This window comes from Chionomys nivalis, chromosome 25 (genome assembly GCF_950005125.1).
Source record: "Chionomys nivalis chromosome 25, mChiNiv1.1, whole genome shotgun sequence".
Lineage (NCBI taxonomy): Eukaryota > Metazoa > Chordata > Mammalia > Rodentia > Cricetidae > Chionomys > Chionomys nivalis.
The window spans coordinates 3,028,895-3,049,631 of record NC_080110.1 but is presented as its reverse complement, the minus strand read 5'-3'; the positions used below and the strand labels follow the sequence as shown (position 1 = coordinate 3,049,631).

General features: G+C 50.2%; 1 protein-coding gene across 2 annotated transcripts in view; it reads left to right on the top strand.

The window, feature by feature from the left end:
- Nucleotides 1-20,737, top strand: part of Chst11 (carbohydrate sulfotransferase 11) — a 178,860-nt gene that overhangs the window by 83,069 nt on the left and 75,054 nt on the right. For both annotated transcript variants that reach the window (XM_057758000.1, XM_057757999.1), the window contains exon 2: nucleotides 12,362-12,447. In XM_057758000.1, coding sequence (XP_057613983.1) covers nucleotides 12,362-12,447 — 86 coding nt within the window. The remainder of the gene's footprint in view (nucleotides 1-12,361; nucleotides 12,448-20,737) is intronic.

Here is a 20,737-nt window from a genome sequence, read left to right as displayed (position 1 = left end):
ATGCTAACTCATTTGAATGACTCCTTGCCTCTGGAGGAAAATGCTCCATGCTTAAGGATACCCGGCAGTGTCAAACTCACCTGCTGCTGCTTCTGTCCCTCTGGGTCAGTCACACACTTTCTACTGGCTTTGATCATCCTGGGGTCCTGGAGCTGTAATTGTAATTGAGGACCACAGATAGGGATCACAGAAGATCAGCCCAAAGTAACCTGCCACTTTTATTGCAGATGTTGCAAGAAAAAGGCCCAGTCTGCCAATACGATCAGGGACTGTTTGCTTTCAAGCCCGTTCAGTTATTGCATTAGGGACAGAGGCCAGAAAGCCTTGGGGCCATGGCTCTACTCATAGATTTGAGGGATAGAAGATCTTTAGTGGCTCTGTTAAGAAGGAAGACTCCAGGTGTAAGCCAGACTCGAAATGCAGGTGGAAAATCAGGATGTGCTTCTGGATTCGATGGACGTTTCTGTGTTCCTTACAACCTTCCGTTGTGGGCATAAGCTATTTTAGGGTGTGGGCTTCTCAAAAAGGGGGTTCATAAATCACTTAGATTCCACGTTGAGCTACTTGTTTCAAGCACCTGGGACTCTGGCCTGTTAGCAGGTCGAGTTTTAGACCCTCCCGCCACGCAGGCGTGTGCGTTGTGGGTGAGTGAAGGGGCAGTTGTGTGAACGGTCAACATTCTGGGAAAACGTGCAGCCGAGCCTTGCCTTCCGCTCGGGAGGGAGCTCCTGTCTTCCCGGGAGCTTGAGGAGCGTGAGCTTGCACTTGTTATAGCTTGTTTCCAGAATGTAGCCGGGCCAGGAGGGTTTTTGCCCAGAGGTGGCTACCTACGCCTCTGAGGCTTTCTACTTCAGCTGGAAAGTCCTCTTCACTGAATGGGCTTGAACAAATGAAAATTTTTTTAAAGGTTCTTCCACATTTCCTATGAAAATTAAGATGAGGGTTTTTTTTTAATGAAAGCTATTTATTAAATTAGAAATGAAAGATAGATATCCAGGTTCCTTTCCTATCCTTCCTAGCTTTCTGTGAACCCCAGTGCTGTCCTGGTTTCCCCATCTGCACCCTTAGGAGATTGGGACCTTCCTCGTGCGATCCTTCTTGGGTTCCACTCCCAAGGGTGTGACCCTCTTAGCATCTGCTGGAGAATGGCTCATACCTGGTCAGGTGACGGACCACCTGGCGGTCACTGTCATACTCTACAGTATGGCTGTACCTCTCTAAGTCCAGGCGGTGGACGCCTAATGCCCAGGTAGAGTTCATGATCTACGGGCCTTTGAGAGACAATTAAGATTAGGTGACGTCATTAGGCTGGGGATCTCATCATGGCTTTAGTGGCTTTATAGGAGGAGGGAGACCCTGAGCTAGCACTTCTGTGCTGGTGTTACCATGCTACCCTCCACCGGGTTAAGATGTGGCATGAGGACCTCACCAGAAGCCAGGTCCAGGTCCATGCCAGCGCCCTGCTCTTGGGCTGTCCTGGCTCTCCAACCAAGCTATGTTAACTCTCTTCTTTAAGAATGGCCAAGGCATTGCAGAAATCAAAACAAAACAGACAAAGGCATAGAAGAATAATATCTATTGAGATATTGCTACAATTCATGCCTACACAGGACAGCTGTTCTCACATAGTTCAATTAAAATATTAACCAATTCTTTTTGTTTTGTTTTTCGAGACAGGGTTTCTCTGTGTAGCTTTGGAGCCTGTCCTGGAACTCACTCTGTAGACCAGACTGGCCTCGAACTCACACAGATCTGCCTGCTTCTACTTCCCGAGTGCTGGGATTAAAGGTGTGCACCACCACTGCCATGGCTAAAATTTTAACAAATTTTTAAGGGTCCCCCCCACCCCTGCTATGTATGTGTGTGCATGCATGTGTGTACGTGCATGTGTGTGCATGTGTGCGTGTGTATGTATTACTGTGGATGTGTGCACGTGTACATGTGTATGTTCATGTGCAGAAGCTGGAGGTGGACCCTGGACATCAGCCTGAGGAGAGCAGGTTGAGACAGGGCCTCTCACTAACTTAGAGCTCACTGATTTGACTGGACTCGTTAGAGCTCACTGATTTGACTGGACTCGTTACCAGCAGACTCCAGGGATCATCCTGTCTGTGCCTCTCCACCACTATCACAGACAGTAGGCATCAGCCGACTTAGGACCAGACCCTTTCTGACACACTGGCCGTTCCTACAAACAGAGCCGCTGGGCTTCCTGTAGCTGTAGCAAATTACAAATATCTTACTGTTTGATGGCTTTTTAATTGGATTGCACAGATAGGCCCTGCCTGGCTGACTCAGAGGACTTTTAGTAGCTAAAATGTCCTTGTTACACAGAAAAGGGCCACCCCTTCAAGCCTACCACAGCAACAAGGAGCTTGGGCATGACTTTTAGATTTTCTGGAAAAAGATCTGACTCTCCTTTGCACTTTACTGGCATTCAGCTTTTACATTTATACTTAAGGGGATAAAAGTCTTCAAATGCTAAACATTCCCCTTGGGGAACTCACGATAGTTGTCTAAGGTTATTTTTGTTTTGTTTCTCTCTCTCTGTCTCTCTCTCTCTCTCGCTCGCTCGCTCTGCTTGTTCTCGCTCTCTCTCTCCCCTATGCTTACTCCCACCCTGCTGCCTGGTTGCAGAGAGACTGGGCACACAGGTCCAATGGCATCTTGGATTCACAGGGAGGGAGGCAGCTGGCAACATGGGCGTGTTTAATAGGATGCAGCTGCAGCGGCCTGTCCCTGCTGGCCACACTTCAAGGAGAAGGTTTAACACACAGCAGAGCTATCCCTGGCCCTCCTCCATCTTCTGTGGCTCTTCCCCATCACCCACTTTTATGACTTTCGCCCCTCCACAGTCCCCAAGAGCAGCAACCAGGGCTATCTTCAAACATCCTGGGATCTTGAGATATACACTGTCTTCTTTGCAGTCTCTTGGGGCCAGAGGTGGGGATGGCTCAGTGGTTTCCATCCCCTACCCTGCAGGGGTGTGGGGAGGAGGCAGACAGAGCTCTGGCTCAGAGGATCCCCATTTGGGGCTGCAGATCATGTTTTGGTTTTCTTTGGGGGGCTTCCAACCCTTTGTTTAGAACACGGCTTTCAGTTACATCCTTAGCACTGGATCTGGTGTAAGGTTGGAGTCATAACGAAGAGTGTCAAAGCCACTCCAACACTACTTTTATTTGTTTTGGCTGGCTTGCGTGTATGTCTGTATCCGTGAACTCAAGTGTGTGTATCGATGAGCTCAAGTGTATGTTTGTATCAGTGGGCTCACGTGTATGTCTGTATTGGTGGATATGTCTGTATTGGTGGGCTCACGTGTATATCTGTATTGGTGAGATTCTCATCTCCTATTTGAATTCTGATTCTCTAACTCCATTTCCATGGTTTTGCATCAGGATTTTTTAAAATTATAGTAGCATGTTCAACTCATTAGTAATATACCATTATTTACTAAGATAGACTTAAGAAGACTTTATTTCATGACTTATCCCTCTAATTTTGGCCATCTTAGAATGTTTCCAGTGTTTAACTAGTAGAAAGAAAATGAGCATGCGTGCATGCTTGTGTGTGTGTGTTTATGTTTAGACCAGAGCTCAACTTCAGGAGTATTCCTCTAGAGCTGTGCACGCTCTCTCTCATCCATCTATCATCTATCAATCAATCAGCTTATGTATGTATTCATGCATGTATCTATCATATATATCTCATCTATCTGTCTGTCTGTCTGTCTGTCTGTCTGTCTACCTACCTACCTACCTACCTACCATCCATCCATCCGTTAAGGCAGGGTCTTACCACGTATAGCCTTGGATGACCTGGAACTCTTTATGTAAACTCTAAGGTCTCCCAGAATTGGCCCTAACTCTCCCTCCCCAGTGGTGGGATTGAAGGCATGCACCACCATGCCCACCCATCTTATTCTCTTCACTGGTCCAGGGTTTGCGCAGGCAGCTCTGGTTGGCCAACTAGTCCTTAGGAATCTTCCTGTGTCTTCTATACTGGGATTGCAGTAGATGCAGTGAGCCTGGCTCTTTAATGCAGGTTCTGAGGATCGAATTCAGATTCTCGTTCTTGTACCACAAGTGTTTTTCTAATTGAGCTGTCTCCTGCAGCAAGCATCTTTACCCTCACAACACTTGATGTCATTTTCCCAGAGGAAAGCAGGTAGATTTGAGGGGTTTTAATGCCTTCCTGGCTCCAGGGACATGGCACATGTGGCCATGTTTTTCAAGCAGTGTTCTCAGGTAAGTGATTCAGAAGGTAGTTCCCTGTCTTACTTTGTTTTCCCAAACCACACCAGGGATCATGTTCAGTTGTCTGTTGTGCAACACTTTGCTGGGCCCGGGCCTTGCCTCAGCCTTTGTCTGGGGTGCTTTATTTTGGGCTCACAGCCACCTTAGGACAGGAGGCACATAGCTTGTGAACTCCTGTGAACTCATGTATGTTAGTGTGCTAGGCTTTTGTGACAGATGACAAACTGGGTGGCTTAAAGCAACAGAAATATGTTCTCCCATGCTCTGGAAAACTGACATGCCAAATCTAGGGGCAAGTTGGCTGTGTTCCCTTTGAAGGCTTCCCTAGGGGAGAATCCTTGCCCCACCCTGCACCCCAGCTTCTGGCAGCTCTTGGCAACCTTGGCATTCCTTGTCTTATCATTGCAACCTTCTTCTGTTTTTGGCCATCTTCTTATGGCCCTGTGTGTGTGTGTGTGTGTGTGTGTGTGTGTGTCCCCGTCCTCTTCTCCTCTCATTAGGACACCAGTTATGTGGCTTGAGCCCCACCCTCATCCAGTGTGACCTCCTCCCCATGTAACTATAATTGCCTTCGCAAAAACTCTATCTTCAAATAAAGCTGCAGCTTAAGGTTCTTGTGCTACGAATTGGGGGTGAGGCACAATTCTGCCCACAGCGCCTTGTTTCCTGCCTTCTAGGATAGGTAGAGACAAAGGAGAGAGAAGGCTGGGGGACTTAGGGTCTTCCTAAGTGGTCTTTGATGTTCACAGGGGCTGTGTGGCAGGAGGGGCTGGTGTCCTGAGCGAGACATGAGCATGCCGATGCCGCTTGCCCCGTGTTAACTAACACGCAGCTGCCCTGTGCAGGGATGAATACAGGGAGCAGGGGGTTTGGACCTCACAGCAAAGTTGACCCAAAGGGCTTCTTATCTCCAAGAGCTGCGTCACTTGTCTGTGAGCGTGGGGGAACCCCAGAGGCAGACACTGACGTGTCCAAGTTGGAGAGTCAAACTTGGAGCACCAGACACCAGGATGAAAGTATGCTGGCACGTTATCTGCAGCCTGCAAAGTATATTCATAAGCGTTCCAGGAAACTGCAGGGCGGCCGGGGAGGGGGGGGTCAATTCCCCAGCACTCAAGGCTGGGGACGACTTCTGCATGGCGGATGCAAGACGAGTGTCACAGGGCTGTCTGTGTAGTCTCCTCAGAAGGGACATAAAGTAAATTCATAGGGCCTCTCCCGGGTCAGCTGCCAGCTCTGGTCCTTTGAACCGCTTTTCCACGGAGACTTGAGTTTCTCAACTATGAGATTCCCCCCGCTGTGGGTTTCGCGAACACTCTCTGTTGGGATATGGGCTGCTGCCCTTCGCCCCAGTGAGTTGTGCTCCCTGCTTTATGGTCAGCCTAAAGTAGCCAAGCCCTGTCACTTCCATTAGCAAGAGGCTGGCCGTTGTGTACAGAGAAGGCTTCTAAGAAATTCAAGTCCCAAATTCTACAACCTTCCTCTGAGAATCTCAACAAACTCGACCGGCTAACATCTAGAACGACCCTTGATTAACATTTAGCCTTTAAGAAACTTTTTAACTGACTTGTAATAATTGAAATTATGTTTAAATTTTAAAAGTCTTTTTTGAATACTTCACTTCCCCGAAGAAGCTAACATCTAAATAATATAAACCTGATAGTTCAAATTTAGAAAGAATTTTAACTTTTACCAGGACGAAAATACTGTTCGATTAAATCTTACACGTTGGTATTGCTGCATAATCTTGGAAATATTAATACTGCCAGTCTTCTGCTGAAAACATTCTTTTTGGAGGTAGTTTTATTGAGCTTTGAATTTATGAATAAATTTTACTTGTTTCAAGTGTAGTGTTCTATGAATCAGGCCACATAGACAGAACTATGCACCCCCCCCACACACACACACTCTCCATGATGCTAAAAAGAAACCCACGTCTCTGCTGTCACTCCTGGTCCCCAGCCCTGGCCTCGTGTAGACACAGATCTATTTTCTGTGGCTGGAGATTTACTTCTTTTGTACACATATAATCTCTCATCTTTTGAAACCATCCTTGGTTTTAAGTATTTTAGGCCATTTTGGAGTCACCTTTTGAGGCCGTTCTGTGGGCCATGGTCCCGCCGGCCTGATGTCCTTTTCTCAGGGCTGAACTCAGTTTGAGTAGGACTTCTGCAGGTGATGACAGAGCTTGAGTCAGTGGCTGACCAGGTCACACTTATTCCCACCCAGGACCAGTCCCACCTCTCCGATCTTTCAGGCTCACGCACTGTGATGCTTAGGAGAGACCTGATAGGTCCAGCCTGTTCTGACGTCTATTCTACATAGCCACTCCGAGGTGGCCATCTGCTTTTCCTGGTAAAACTCGAGAAACCATGATTCTAGCCATAGCTTACGGACGGTGTCCCCTGGGCATCCATTCCTCCATGCATGCCTGGGTATCCCCCTTAATGTCTATTGTCTCCCACTTCTTCCCCTCCCCTCCCCTGTGCTCTCTGTGGGTGACAGGCGTATGCCACCAGCCAGGCCACTTTCTGAGCCGTGTGTCTCAGTCTGTTCCGCCTTCCGTAATAACCAACCGCAGGCCGTGTGACATCTGAACAACAGAAATGCATTTCCTGCAGGTTAGAGTACTGACAGTTAGCGTCAGCTGGACATCTACTTCCGACGTCGTGGGTGTGTGTCTTCTGTGCCCTCCAGGGATAAAATGTCACTTTGATTCAGACAGTAACCCTACTCTAAAGGCCCTGTCCCCATGACTGACTCACCTTCCCAAACGCCCCTCCCCCCAGATTTCAATGTAGGACTCTGCGGGGTGGGGGGAAGGGGTACAAACATTCTTCCTGTTGTGCTTTCCACCCTACCAGTTTGACTCCATCACTCCCCCATTCTGAACAGCTTCTCAACCCTTTCCCTCTACCCCTGTGCTGGCATGGAAGTGACCTCACCCGTGACTTTCTCTAGGACTCCCTCCTTGTTCCCGCCCCCCCCCACCCCCTCCCTGATTTAAGGCTTTAACAAGCGGTTTTCCTTGGGCCAGACTTTGTGCGTTTTGAAGTAGACACAGCAAGTAGACACTTGCCCATATTACTGCCAAGGGACCAGAATCCCCAGGCCTGGGGGAGGCAATTGCAGAAGCAGCATTGTTTCTGAGGAATCCATTCAGTGGTCCTTCTTATCTGCTGTGAGTGTCTGAATGAGCGAGTCTGTACTGGAGCCCCTGGGGAAGGCTTCCGGGTCAGTGAACCTCCCGCTTCTTAGATAAATGCTGTTGTGTGTCTTTCCCACCATGCGGGAACATTTACTGAATCCTGAGATTTATGTCCTCGACCTTCAGAAGCTGAAAGTTCTATTCAGGGTGGTCCTGGCTTTATGACCTTAAATACTAATGGGTACCGATATGGGAACTGACTGTAATAAAGACTTGGACTTTTCCAAGATCTGTGCACCCTGAGGAGGGAAGGCGATTGGGTTCGTGTGTATTAGGCATTTGTGCAGTCCACTGGACATTCTCTGCGGTACTGGGGCATCTTTTCAGGTTAACTTTTCTTGATGTTTTTGCCTGTTTGTTTTAGGCCTCCCCTTAACATATTCTCTCTATCTCTCTCTCTCTCTCTCTCTCTCTCTCTCTCTAATATATATATATATATATATATATATATATATATATATATATATATATATATATATCTTCCAGCCTGGCTATGTTCTGTTAAGCCACTGGCCGAAAGTAGCTTCTTTATTCATTAACCAATAAAAGCAACACAGATACAGAAGGACTTCCCACGCCATGGGTCTCTGGGGACGTTCCTATTGTTGGTGGCCTGAGTACAGATGGGGGTTTTGTGAGGATTTGTAGACTCAGTTTACCGCTCACGTTCGTGGGCACCTAGGACATCTACGATGGTAGGTTCTGTTTGGATATTTGCCTAGATTATGAGCTGGTTGTTCTTTCATTCTCTTGAAAACCAGTTAATTATGCAAGTGTGTGTACACATGTGTGTGTATGAGCATATGTACCTGTGAATATCAGAGGGCAAACTGCATGAGTCTGTTCTCTCTTCCCACTATGTGGGGTCGCAGGGATCGAGCTCAGATCTTCAGGCCAGACAGCATACGCCTTTATCTGCTGAACCATCTTGCTGGACTGGTTGCTCGTTCTTCACCCAAAAAGTCTGAAATCTGAGCATCCAAACTGTGAAATGTTCAGAGCACTGTGATGTCCCCGAAAGGTTTCGTGTTCTCCACACACACAGGACCTTCTGCACGGGGCAGGCTTGTTGTCACCCTTATAAATAGCACAAAGGCCCCTTTGGCTTTTGTGGCCTGGGGTGCCAAAGTCAGTTTACGTGGCGCCCCATGAAGTCACAGGTAAAGGACCTGAGCTGCAGGCCCCACACGGCCAGGCTTCTTAAAGACCTTGTTTTAGGAAAATAAACCAATTAAATAATACTGCTCCCTGTAAAAGAAGGCTTTTAATGGGTTCCACCGTGGAGTGTTCAGTGTGGCAGGTCCCGATGAGCTTGTCTGTTGCCATGTGGGGACTTCAGTCTTGTATGGCACGGGCACGGTTTCACATGTTTTATGGCCGTGTTCTCCTGTCCAAGCACGGGTATACCATTGTGCAGACGGAGGACCTGCGTGCCCTCAACGGTTTGCCTCCTTTTTGGTGGAAATGAAAAATGAAGTCATAAATTAAAGAAAAACACAAAGTAGAGTTTCTCCCTCACTTTCCTGGGGCAGCCGTGGACGAACAACGAGCCAGTGTTTTTCTGGACAGCCTAATCAAGTTCTAGCAGTTTTTATGTGTTGACTTTTGCTCCTAGATCCCTCCTCCCATGGGAAGGCTGCGGGACTTGCAGGGTATGTGCAGCGCTTGTATTGGAGCACCAGGCTCCAGGACAGGGATCACCAAACTCCAGCCTCAGAGTCAAACTCTGCCTACTGCCTATTTTTGTTAAGCCATTAAAACAAAAAAACAGAAGAAACATATTTCCTAACACAGGAAGATTTAGTGAGCGTCCGATTCCTGTTCCTAAAGGGACCCCGCTAGCTGGCCGCCATGCAGGCCTTCCTCTTTGTCTGCCTATTGTTCTTTGATGACACATCGCTAAGTGCACTTGCCCTTTCCAGAAAAAGCTTGCCAGCCTCCCCTGGGGAAGGCAGGGAAAGGGAGAGAGGCCACGTGGCCTCTCCTACCAGGAATGGATGCTCTCCCCTCAGGGTTTCCGCGGGCTCAAAGGGAGAAGTCAACGGAGGGAGTTGGTTCCCCTGGAAACCTTCCAGAAGTTACCTGTTGCTTGTGAAAATTACTCTTCACGTGTGTGTGTGTGTGTGTGTGTGTGCGCGCGCGTGTGCACATATGAATGCACATGGAAAGCCAGAGGTTGCTGTCAGGCATCTCCTTCTTTGAACCTGGAACTTAGCGTTTCAGCTAGGTCAGTTGGCTGATGGGCTCCAGAGTTCTCCCCTCTGTTTCTCCAGAGCTGGGGTGACCCCCTTTTGGACATACGACACTATACCTGTTTTTCAAATGTGGCTTCTGGGTATCAAAACTCAATCCTGCATGCTTCCATGGCAATGACTTTGCAATAACCATCACCCAAGCCCCAGCCTCTTCGCTTTCTGACCTCCTCGGGTTGGCACCTGCATGGCAGCCCCCTCATCAGCCCTCTTAGTCTCTTGACTATATCCTGATTGGAGGGTGGCCAGCTCCCTCTCAGCCCACGTGCTACATCAGGAAGAGAGGTATTCCCACATCGTCTTTATACCAGGAGCTGAGCAACGCTGATCATAGGCACATCTACTGGATTCTCCGGAACGGGAACTTTGAGCTTGCCTACTCGTCAAGCACTTTTTAAACAGTCTGTGTAACTCTACCTTCACAACCAGCCCAGAGAGGTTCTCTTTCAGCCCTCTTCCTTACCCAGATGAGGGGTAGACAAAGGAAATAGATGGTTTGTCTAAGGTCGCACAGCTGGCGTATGGTTAGAGCCATGGTTCAAACCCAGGCTATCTGTTCCAGGGGATGGGGGACTGTGCCCTTGGCCACCATTGCCAAATGAGCCATCTCCCAAACCCCCCACACCGGGTGTTCTCTGGGCTTCCAGGAGCATCTGCTGGTCTTGTTCCATTCATCTTCATTACGGTAATACTCCTTAATGAACTGTCTGATATCTGAACAAAACCCATGTTCTTCTGTTCCTCCTCCACCTGCATCTCTGCTCCTCCCCTTTATCTTCTTCCTCCCTCCCTTCCTCCCCTCCTCCTTTCCTCCCTCCCTCCTTCCATCTCTTCCTCCTTCCTCCCTCCCTCCTTTCTTCCTTCTCTCTTTTCCTTTCTTCTCTCCCTCCCTCTGTCTGTAGTAAGGTGTTAGTGTTGGAAGTGCATGGTTCTAGGATGTTTCATGAATGGGAAAAATGAAGAAAGGGCTCATTTCTGTTGACAAGGGTTCTTGGCCCCCTCGCTGCTGACGGGTGAAAGGAGTTCTAACTCTCCTATCTGTCGGTCATAAGTGCTGCGTCTCTCCAGAAACTCTCTGCCTCAGGTTTGACATTTTAATGGAAATGCAGATTGTCGAAAACTTGGGAAAGACAGGGCTTCTGACTTACTGAGGAGGGGCCCCTAGGAAATGGTCCACCCCGTTCTCAGGAGCCCAGGTCCTGGGTGCCTGGAGGAAGAGCCATTGTCTGGGGTGTTGCCTGCACACTGCGTGGTTGGGATAAGGTCAGCATCGAACCATGTGAGAGTATGGTGCAGATAAAGGGTCCTACCATAGTGACAGCATTGCCACGGACATGTCACAGCGCTGCTACAGCCACCATAGTGACACCATTGCCACGGACATGTCACAGCGCTGCTACAGTCACCATAGTGACACCATTGCCACGGACATGTCACAGCGCTGCTACAGCCACCATAGTGACACCATTGCCACGGACATGTCACAGTGCTGCTACAGCTACCATAGTGACACCATTGCCACGGACATGTCACAGCGCTGCTACAGCTACCATAGTGACACCATTGCCACGGACATGTCACAACGCTGCTACAGCGAGCCACTCCCGGGTCTTCGGTGGCCCTGGGATAAGCCCACACACTGCACCATGGTTCTGTAAGAGCCCATCCCATCCCATCAGGTACAGATGTGACAGCGGACAGTGTGAACAGCTGTGCTACTGGTCTGTATGTGCTCCGGTTTCTGTTGTCACTTTAGGATGTATTTCTTCTTACGAGGATGCCCTAATAACTCAGCTGTCAGCCTCACACACCTGCTAGAGGAGGCCTCGGTTGAGGGTTTGCCTCTTCCTATTCGCCTGAAATGCCTGTGGGACATTTTCTTGGTTGCCAATTGATGGTGGAGGCCCGGCTTACTGTGGGCAGTGCCACCCCTGGGCAGCTGGACCTGGGTGGTATGAGAAAGCAGACTGAACCGTGAAGAACAGAGGCAGTCCGCAGAGTCCCTTCATGGCTCTGCGTCAGTTCCCGCCTCCAGGTTCCTGTCTCGTGTACCTGCTCTGTCTTTACCTTCACCAGGAGCTGTAAGCTTTCCTCACCAGGTGGTTTTGGTTCTGGTGTTTATCACAGCAACAGAAAGCCAACCAGGGCAGATGCTTACACTGAAAGTCTTCCGAGTTCGGCTGGGCAGCCTCACCAGGCGGCCTCCGGGAACAACTATCTGGCACCTTCTCAGTGTGTGTGACTTTGTCACCTCATGATACAGTTCTCAGACCACAGCCCTGTTGCTGGGTGATGCGAGACTATGCCACCACACCCAGGACAGCCACACTCACTTCCTTGGGTACTCTGAAGGTGCCTTCTGTAAGGGGCTGTGTCTCAGTGAGCTTTGATGCCTGTCTTATTTTCTCATGTGCAATGGGAAGCGATTTCGTGTGGTCCATGATGTTGGGGTATGGACACCCGAATGCTGGGGACAGAAAAGCGCGGTGCTCTTGCAGTCGGGAATAGCAGTGGGCTTTCTCTGGCAGAAGCCAGGCTTTCCTGCTTTGCCCTCCTCCTCCTCCTCCCCGCTCCCCAGATGTCTTTCCCTCTCTCAGTCAGAAAACCTTTGTAGCTTTTTTCTGATGAACTTCACTTTCTCTCTCCAGTCATGCGGAGGAATCCCTTCGGGATGGACATCTGCTGCCGGAAGGGCTCGCGAAGTCCCCTGCAGGAGCTCTACAACCCCATCCAGGTAGGACCCCGACCTCTCTCCTGTCAGTGTGCTCTGGGGATTGGTGTGTCCTCCATCCTGACATCCTGCCTCGAGTGCTTGCCTTCGTGCTCAGCATCCTTAGTCTGAAGTCCAAGATACTCCCCAACCTGAAACTTTTGGAACAGCAGTGTGACACCACAAAGTGGGAAATTCCATGTCTGACCTTACAGAGTGGGTCCCAGTGACAGTGCAGACACACGGGGATCCTCTATAACGCTACCTCCGGGCTCTGTGTGTAGGATACATATGAAATATAAAAGAACCTCGTGTTTAGCCTTGGGTCCTATCCCAAGGTATCTCACTAGTATGTACAAATATTCCAGAAATCTGGGGAGGGGGACACAGATCTGAACCATTTCTTGTCTCGAGCATTTTGACAGGGTATCCCAGGAACATTTTAGAAGTTGTAGAAAAAGCAGTTTAAAGACGTGTGGAGGATTTGTGTGGGATGGAACTTTTGACCTTCCTTGTGTTTGGGCCTCTGAGCTCACCTAGTCCCAGTAGGTGACTAGTCCTAGTAGCTATGAGACTCTGAACTTCAAGAGCTTCCAGGCTTGTGAAGCCCCTTGCTGGCACTCCCAGAAAGACATGATCATGGATAAACTCGCCACCCACACCCCACGTGGGATTACTGAGACCTACATGGCCTACATGCCGCACTGTCGACAGAAGAGTCTCTGGCTGGGGTGTGGGCGTGAAGTGACTGTCCTGTCTCTCTGGCTCGTTAGTTTAACAAGGTGGCAAGCATGGTGCCAATGGCCTTGAGGAGAATAGGAAGATGGACTTGGGGGAACTTGCCTTTCATGGGAAGAGAGGGGCAGTCAGGAGGCCTGGTCACCATGGCAATAGCCACAAGTCACTTAAGGGTGAACGGAGACCCTTGGGCTGGTCACCCTGAGGGAGTGTCACCTAGCTAACTGTTTTCTGGAGCAGAGAGCTGATGCTTGAGCCGCTAAGCCAGTGCCGACGGACTTTAATAAGTAACTGCTGAGAAATGTGTATCGGGGGAGTGATGGCCTAGTCGTCAGGGCTTCATTCAGCGCTGAATTCCCAGTTTTGTATTTCTGAAGTCCATGCTGCCTAGTGGGAGAAGATGACAAACTCTCAGAGTCATCGCAGAGGCCTGAGCCCGAGATCTCTGTCCACTCTCTCGCCTACCACCTGTGCTCCGTTCTGGAGGACAAAAAATGACGAGAGTCCGGGCACCCCTGGTGGCCTCATGGCGTCCAGAGATGCCCCTTTCCCTGCTCCGCCCCGGGGCTCCAGGTGTGACTTGGACAGAGCAGACAGGTGATTGCAAGCGGAGCGTCTCCTGAGTCGTCCCCTTCTGCCCTCTGCGGAGACTCAACAGGGATTTGATATTTGGGTTTCCTTTGGTGCCCTCAGTGACCCGGCCATCCTAAGTGCCCTAGCCTTTCAAAACTGTCATCTTTGTGAAGATCAAGTCAGGCTTTGGTCATATGGAGGGTTCTGGTGTGCTGTATTGAAAGCCATCCTCTCTCTCTCTCTCTCTCTCTCTCTCTCTCTCTCTCTCTCTCTCTCTCTATCTATCTCTCTATCCTATGTTGATGAGCTGCACAGGACGCATGGGCAGAGTCACTTCCACTGTAACCGACCCTCTGGGCAGAAAGCCCGCGGACTGTATCTTGCCTACCGCTTATCCCCAGTGCCTAACACCAGACCTGGTTGATGTCAGGGGTCCCCAAATATTTGTGACTTTTAAAAGAGCGAAGGTCGGGGTTTCCGTTCCCACTCCCGCGTCTCTAGCTGCACAAGTTGGAAGGTGCGAAGAGTCCTCACCCAGGTGACAGTCTCCCGTCTGAACCCCGCTCTGAAATGCTGTGAGGACAGCGCCGTCTGGGGTTTGTCGCTTTCCTTGACTTCAGAGTCAGACTCGGCATCACCATGTCCTAGCGATGTCACCACTCCGAGACTGCGTCCCTCTTTTATAATACGCCAGGACTAATACCAAGTGCTGGTTTTGGGAGGCGGTGACCTGCTGCTGCCTGTCCTCCTGCTCTGGTCACTCCCTGGCCCTCTGCCATGTGACACGCTGGGCTTAGAGCGTGGTGAGGCTTCTGTGTTGGTTACTTGCACTGCTTCAGGACTGGTGTGCATGACCCTGTATGGCGTCTCGACAGACAGTCGGAAGAGGTGACGTCATCCCCCTCCTCACAGTGGTGCGAATGTTGCTTTAGTGAGATACATTTAACCTTGACCTAAACCTTAGGGTGGCGGGGAGGTGGCCCTGACCGTCACAGGGGAGGGCATTGGTAGATGGCTCACTGCCCTTCAAGGATGTCCTGAGCACATTGTCTGGGCCTCTCCAGCCCATGCAGGCAAACATTGTTTCAGGAAGATCACCCCAGTTCCTGGGGATGTAGTCTGGGGATTTTTTTTTTCTGGGTCTAGCTTCCTTTACAAGTGGCAGTTATGCCCATTCCCGCACAAAGTCCTTAAGCAGGGCTTTGTTTTTGGAGAAGCAGCCCTGCTTAGCGGTGGGCTGTGGAACTGAAAGGAAGGGCCGAGCGCTCCGACGAGCATAAACGGCATCTCCTTCCTGAGTCATCTCTGCTAACACTGGATTGAGCTGCTCCCCTGCGTTCTCTCATATTTTCCTACCGAAAAGCCGCTGAGCCTGGAATGGCCTAGTCACCAAGACGAGTGACAAACTCTGTGCTGGCTCCACCCGAACTGTCCCCAGAAATGCTATCTGCGTCTTTGTTTTTGCTGATTGTCTATGTGGGCTTAATCCAGGATGGGTACAAACAGAGACTGTTTGTTTTATGATGAGAAACTTAACTTCTTAGTGACCTTAGACACATGCCCTTGGCCAGATGCTTTCTGGATCGAGGGTTTGTCTAATTGGATGTGCATGTGAGCTCTGGCCTAGATGGTCTTGCCCCTTTCATGGATAGGGTGCTGGAGCTCCTAGTTGTGTATGGAAGGAACTCCACCAGTCTGGGTAGATCGGACACACTATCACTAGTGACTTGTACTAGTTACTGTCGCCATCGACACGCCCTCAGCATGAGCCCCCCTCCCCCAAACAGCTGTACAACAGCGAGGTTTTCATTGGGTCAAGACCCAAATAAGCCCTAGGACAGTTGGCTGTAATCTGACTTCTGTATCCAGGGTTTTTTTTATTTTTAGTACATTGAAAATCCCCAAACCATCCGAAGGACAATTGGTTAAGAAAAAAAAAGAACAAAACCAACTTTGCAGTTGATATTCTTAGCAAAATAACACTGTAGCGTCTTATAATTTTCCTGGTTTGCTGCTGTCTCCCTGGCCCCAAAATAAAACATAATTGCCGATCGGATCAGCTGGCACCGAGTCACCCAAAGTTCAGGAGTTGCCAACCACATGCTCGTGGGCCGAGCCATCTGCGGGCCGCCCCAGCTCAGTGCAGACCCACAGGGCAGAGCACTGCTCTCAGCTGGGCGAGAGGCTGTCATTGTCCCTGAATGCCAGTGAGGGCGAGACAGCTTGTCCTCCTGCCTCCCCACCTCCTGGCCTCTCGTGGGTTCGCAGAAGTCCTTGCAACATCGTTCACGCGGCTCAGCCCTGCCCGGCTGCCGCTTTCTTTAGTGTGTGTGCCTGCCGTGTCATTAGAGTGTTTCAGGGGGCAGGATGCGTGGCTCAGTGCTGACCATAAGTGTAGAAGCAGCCCAGCTAAGCCTGCACGGGGTGTGGCAGATCGCGTGGGCGGCAGGCTTCCTAGGGTTCCTGGATCCTGGTGTTTGGGGATCCGGTAGTGTTCTAGGGGACCTGTTGTAGAGAAAAAGAGGATCATGCGTTGCTGAGTGTGGCTGAAATCCTGAGGTCCGAAGTCCCATTACCTGTGTTATGGGACAGCCTCTTGGTGTGCTACAGTGAGCTTTCTCCTCCTCCAGGGTAACACAGGACTAAGGGTGGAGTGAAGGGAAGAAGGGGAGGAAGGAGTCAGTGTTCACTGAACATGTCATACACATCTGTGACCAAACGTGATCTCGCCGTCGTCCTGTTGGGGATGGAACCCAGGGCTCTACACGACCTGAACAGTCATTTTCCCTACCACGGAGCCACAGCGCAACCCATCACCAAACCTTTACAACCCTCTCAGGTTAAGATCTCTGATAACCCCGTTCTTTCAGAGGGAGGGGCGGAAGTCTTCCTCGCTTCCACCTGGGTGGCATCTTCCCCCATGCTCAGAACATTTTGCTGGTTCCACAGAAGAATAAACAGAGAGAGAAAGGGCCCCAGAAGAGAGATAGCTAGAAAATCCCGCGGCAGAGAACTCTCACAGAGGATGAGGGAGAATGGTGTGGACGAGCACCCTTCCCCCGAGTCCTGTGCACAGTGGGGACGCTACAGAGGAGGTCATCCTTGAGTCAGGCCTTTGAAGACACATCAGATGTCAGAAGCTTACAGCATTGCGGACAACAAGGACAAACAGCAGGGTGGGGGGCCAGGGTCATTCACATTTAGAGGAAGGGAATGGCCTGCAGTCAGGATGCTGTTGGGGCCTGGTTGGAAGGGACAGGAGAAGCCTTCAGTCCCAGGAAGATTAAGTGGTAGTTAAGGTGGGTGGACAGCAGGGTCCCTGGGAAATACACAAGTCATGAAGCAGCTGTACCTCTGACTCAGCCGCTTCTCTAAAACAGGAGGCTCCCCAACTTTTGGCCTCAACACCACTGTCTCTAAAGTGTTGTGATTTACTGGTGGCTCCCAGCTTCAGCTGCCCCTGAGATACACAGAGCCTACGCCATTCCCTTAGTGGCTGATTTGATCTAGTCTGGAATTTTGCCAGCGTGTCAATGTGTTCCAAAGTTTCTGGGGGTTTTGTTATGGGCTTCAGAGTTCAGAAGCACAGGGCCTCCAGGTTTTCATTTGCAGACACCCTTCTTTGAGTCTAACATAAGCCATCTTGTGTTCCTGCTTTTGTGATCAAAAGAGACTTCAGACTTCTGATATGAAGGCAATGTTTTCCCAAGGCTAGGAGGGTTCTTGCTCCCTGTAGCCCCCCAGAAGGGGTGCCCCAGATAACAGATTGGGAGAAGATCCCTCCGAAAGGGATCCCTGAGCTCTCCTGTGAGAAGAAGGGAAGAACATACAATAAGGCCAGCCACCAATCAGATGAGGTTCCCGGGGATCAGTTGCACCTGCCAAATAATCAACAAGGAGGAAGGCTGTCTGCCTTTGTAGTTGCTGTCTGGGAAGAACGTTGTTGGTAGTACCTGCCGGGGAAAAGCCAGAAAGGGCAGCTCTTGTTCAGCCTTGGCTCTGCCGCATCGATCCCTTCATCCCAGCCACCTGGTCAATGGTGCGCCCGGCTCATTAGCTTCCTTTGACCCAACAGCTGTCCACCAGGCAGAGCGGGGTGGATGTAGTTGTAGTCTGGTTTCTTATGCAGAGCTGTTACCGATAGCTGGCCTCGCAGAATGGCAGCTGGCCGGCCGAGACGAAATAGTGCATGAACCCGCCCTACCTGTACCGTTCTCCCGAGTGTCGCATTCCTTATTCATGGCGAGTGACATTAGGCCAGCGAGGATCGTCGCAAAGCCAGGCACAGTTGGGCTGCCTTTTTGGGCCGTGGTTAGCAGCTCCATTGTACTCAAGCAGAAAGCTACCCTGGTCAGATTTCCAATCAGGCTAGGACAGGTGGAGACCTGGAGTGAGCTGCAATTCAGGTCACAGGAGAGGAGTGGATATTTGAAGTGAGGGCGCCTAACCCAGTCATGTGACTTGGGGCCATTTCGCTCGAAGAGAATCAGAGGAGAATTGAAGGCATCACCTACCCAAGGCTGAGCGGAGAAATGGCTCATTCAGGAAAGGGCTTGCTTCACACACAGGGGGTCTGTTCTACCCCAGCACTCACACAGAAGGCGGGGCCTCACAGTGCACACCTGTGATCTCAGAACTCAGGGTGCACAGACGGGCATCTCTGGGGCTTGCTGGCTCTGAGGGCACTGGGAAGGTCAAACTGTGAAGGGATTGCCAGTCGTCAGGGACAAGTTAGGAGTCAAGCTAAGAGAACACAGTTCGTTTTGGTTTGTGTCAGATCTCAGGTTCTGTGTGAGCTAGACCCCCATTTGCAAGCCCACGGTGCTATCTCCATGTCCACTGCACACGGGCCCTAGACAGCAAGCAGACACAGTGGCTCCCGTGGTTGTGTCTGCTCCGAGCCCCTTCATAACTCCGTGACCCGCTTAGGAATGAGGGTGTTAAGTAAGCCCTTCTCCAGGGTGGCAATGAGCCTTTGAGTTCATGACTAACTCTGGCTGCCTCTGTAGGCTCGATACATGGAAATATGGAAAGGAATTGTGGGAACTAATGGGGTTCCTCCAGGGGAGTCTTGTGAACAGATTCTGATGCATTTCAGTGGGAGAAGCAGCATCGGGGTGACAGAAGTGACCTCAGCAATCGCCGAACGGTAACACAGCTGGACAAGCCGTCATTTACCGAAAGTTATTTCCTGAATTACCCTCAATTAGGGGCAGCCTCTTCATAATTTGATCTTTCTGTAAATTACACAACTCAAGCTGCTTTGCGGCCAATTGGAATTTGACCTTGTCCGGTGACGAGAGCGTGCCAGAGCCTGGCTTGCTGTCAAGTTCTGTGGACCATGCTGTGGGGAGGAGTGGAGGGGTCTTGTCTCCCCACCCCCCCATATACATACTGGTCACTGTAGATCTCAGGCAAAGGGCTGAACATTTTCAGCACTGGAGACCTTGCCTATAAAACAGGAATACAAAATGCAAAGGTTTTAGCTTTTTCAGAATTTCATTTGAAAATATATAGCGGTCTAGGCGCACAACAGACAAGCCGGCTGAGTTGTTGTTGCTGATTGTTGTTTTATTGTTGTTGTTAACACAGAGGAGCCCTCCTCTGGGGAGCCCTCCTCTGGGGAGCACTCCCTGCTTCTCTTCCTCTGGGAATTTTCTGGTAGCCACTGACAGGTAAAACATGAACAGGTGAAATAAATTTTGATAAGGTATTTTATCCAACCTAATGCATTCAAAATATGAGCATTTCTAAGTGTCATTTTTTTTTCTTTAAACCACTAAGGTATCCTATGTTATCATTTTCATATACCGTCTGGAGTACAGGATTGTGTTTGACCCCAAAAGCATGTCTGTCTTTCTTTGACCTCTGGCTACTATATTGGATGGTGTGGCCATTAAAATGGCCCTCACTATCAGTGCTTAACTACAGGTGTGTCCTTGGTTCATTCATGCTGGCTTCTTTAGGTGAGAAGCCCTTTAGTGGGTAGGGGCTGTGTCTCGTGAGTCTGGGGTACCCAGCAGGTTTTCTAGGCAGCCACAGGCAGGGACTGGCCAGGTGTGTATTGTATTAGTTTCCTTTCTCATTTATTCTAACTAATGATTTAGGACACCGCCTATCACAGCAGGGAAGACCTGGCAGTGGAGTGGCCACTGGCTTATCATACCAGGGTGTCAGACAGAAAATACCCTCAAGACCCGCCATCCAGCAAACCAGTCTCTTCCAGCTAGGTCCCACCTCCTAAAACTTCTAAAGACCCCCCCCCACACACACAATGGTGCCACCAGCTGGGGACCAAGTGCTCCAACACGGGGGTCTGTTGGGTACACTTCACAGTCAAAACCTACCATGAGGTGCGGAGGCGGTGAACTCAGCCGCTTTCTCCTGGACCCTGCGAGCTCAGTGCTGGGTCGACCTCACTCCCCAGAGCCAGAAACAGCCAGACTTCACCATGGAAGGGTTCCTAGGTATCTTAGTCACAGTTACTGTTGCTGTGATCAGACTCCATAACCAATGAAACTTGGGGACAAAACGGTTTAATCAACTTATACTTCCACACCACAGCTCATCATCAACGGAAGTCAGGACAGGACCTCAAACAAGACAAGAACCTGGAAGCTGAAGCAAGAGGCCATGGAGGGGTGCTGCTTACTGGCTTGCTCCTCCTGGCTTGCTCAGCCTGCTTTCTTACAGAACCCAGGACCACCAGCCCAGGGATGGCACCACCTACACTGGGCTGGGCCCTCCCCCAATCAATCACTAATTAAGAAAATGCCCTGCAGGCTTGCCTGCTGCCAGAACTTAGAGGAGCGTTTTCTCAGCTGAGGCTCCCTCCTTTCTGATGACTCTAGCTTGTGTCAAGTTGACGTAACACAAGCTAGCACACTGCACTTCAAGGAAGAAGAGTCCCTTATTTGCTCCAGTCTGGTGCCTCTGCATCCCCCTCCCCCTCACAGGCTTCCTAAAAACCTAAGTGCAGGTACCCAGAGTATGTCAGCCCTCC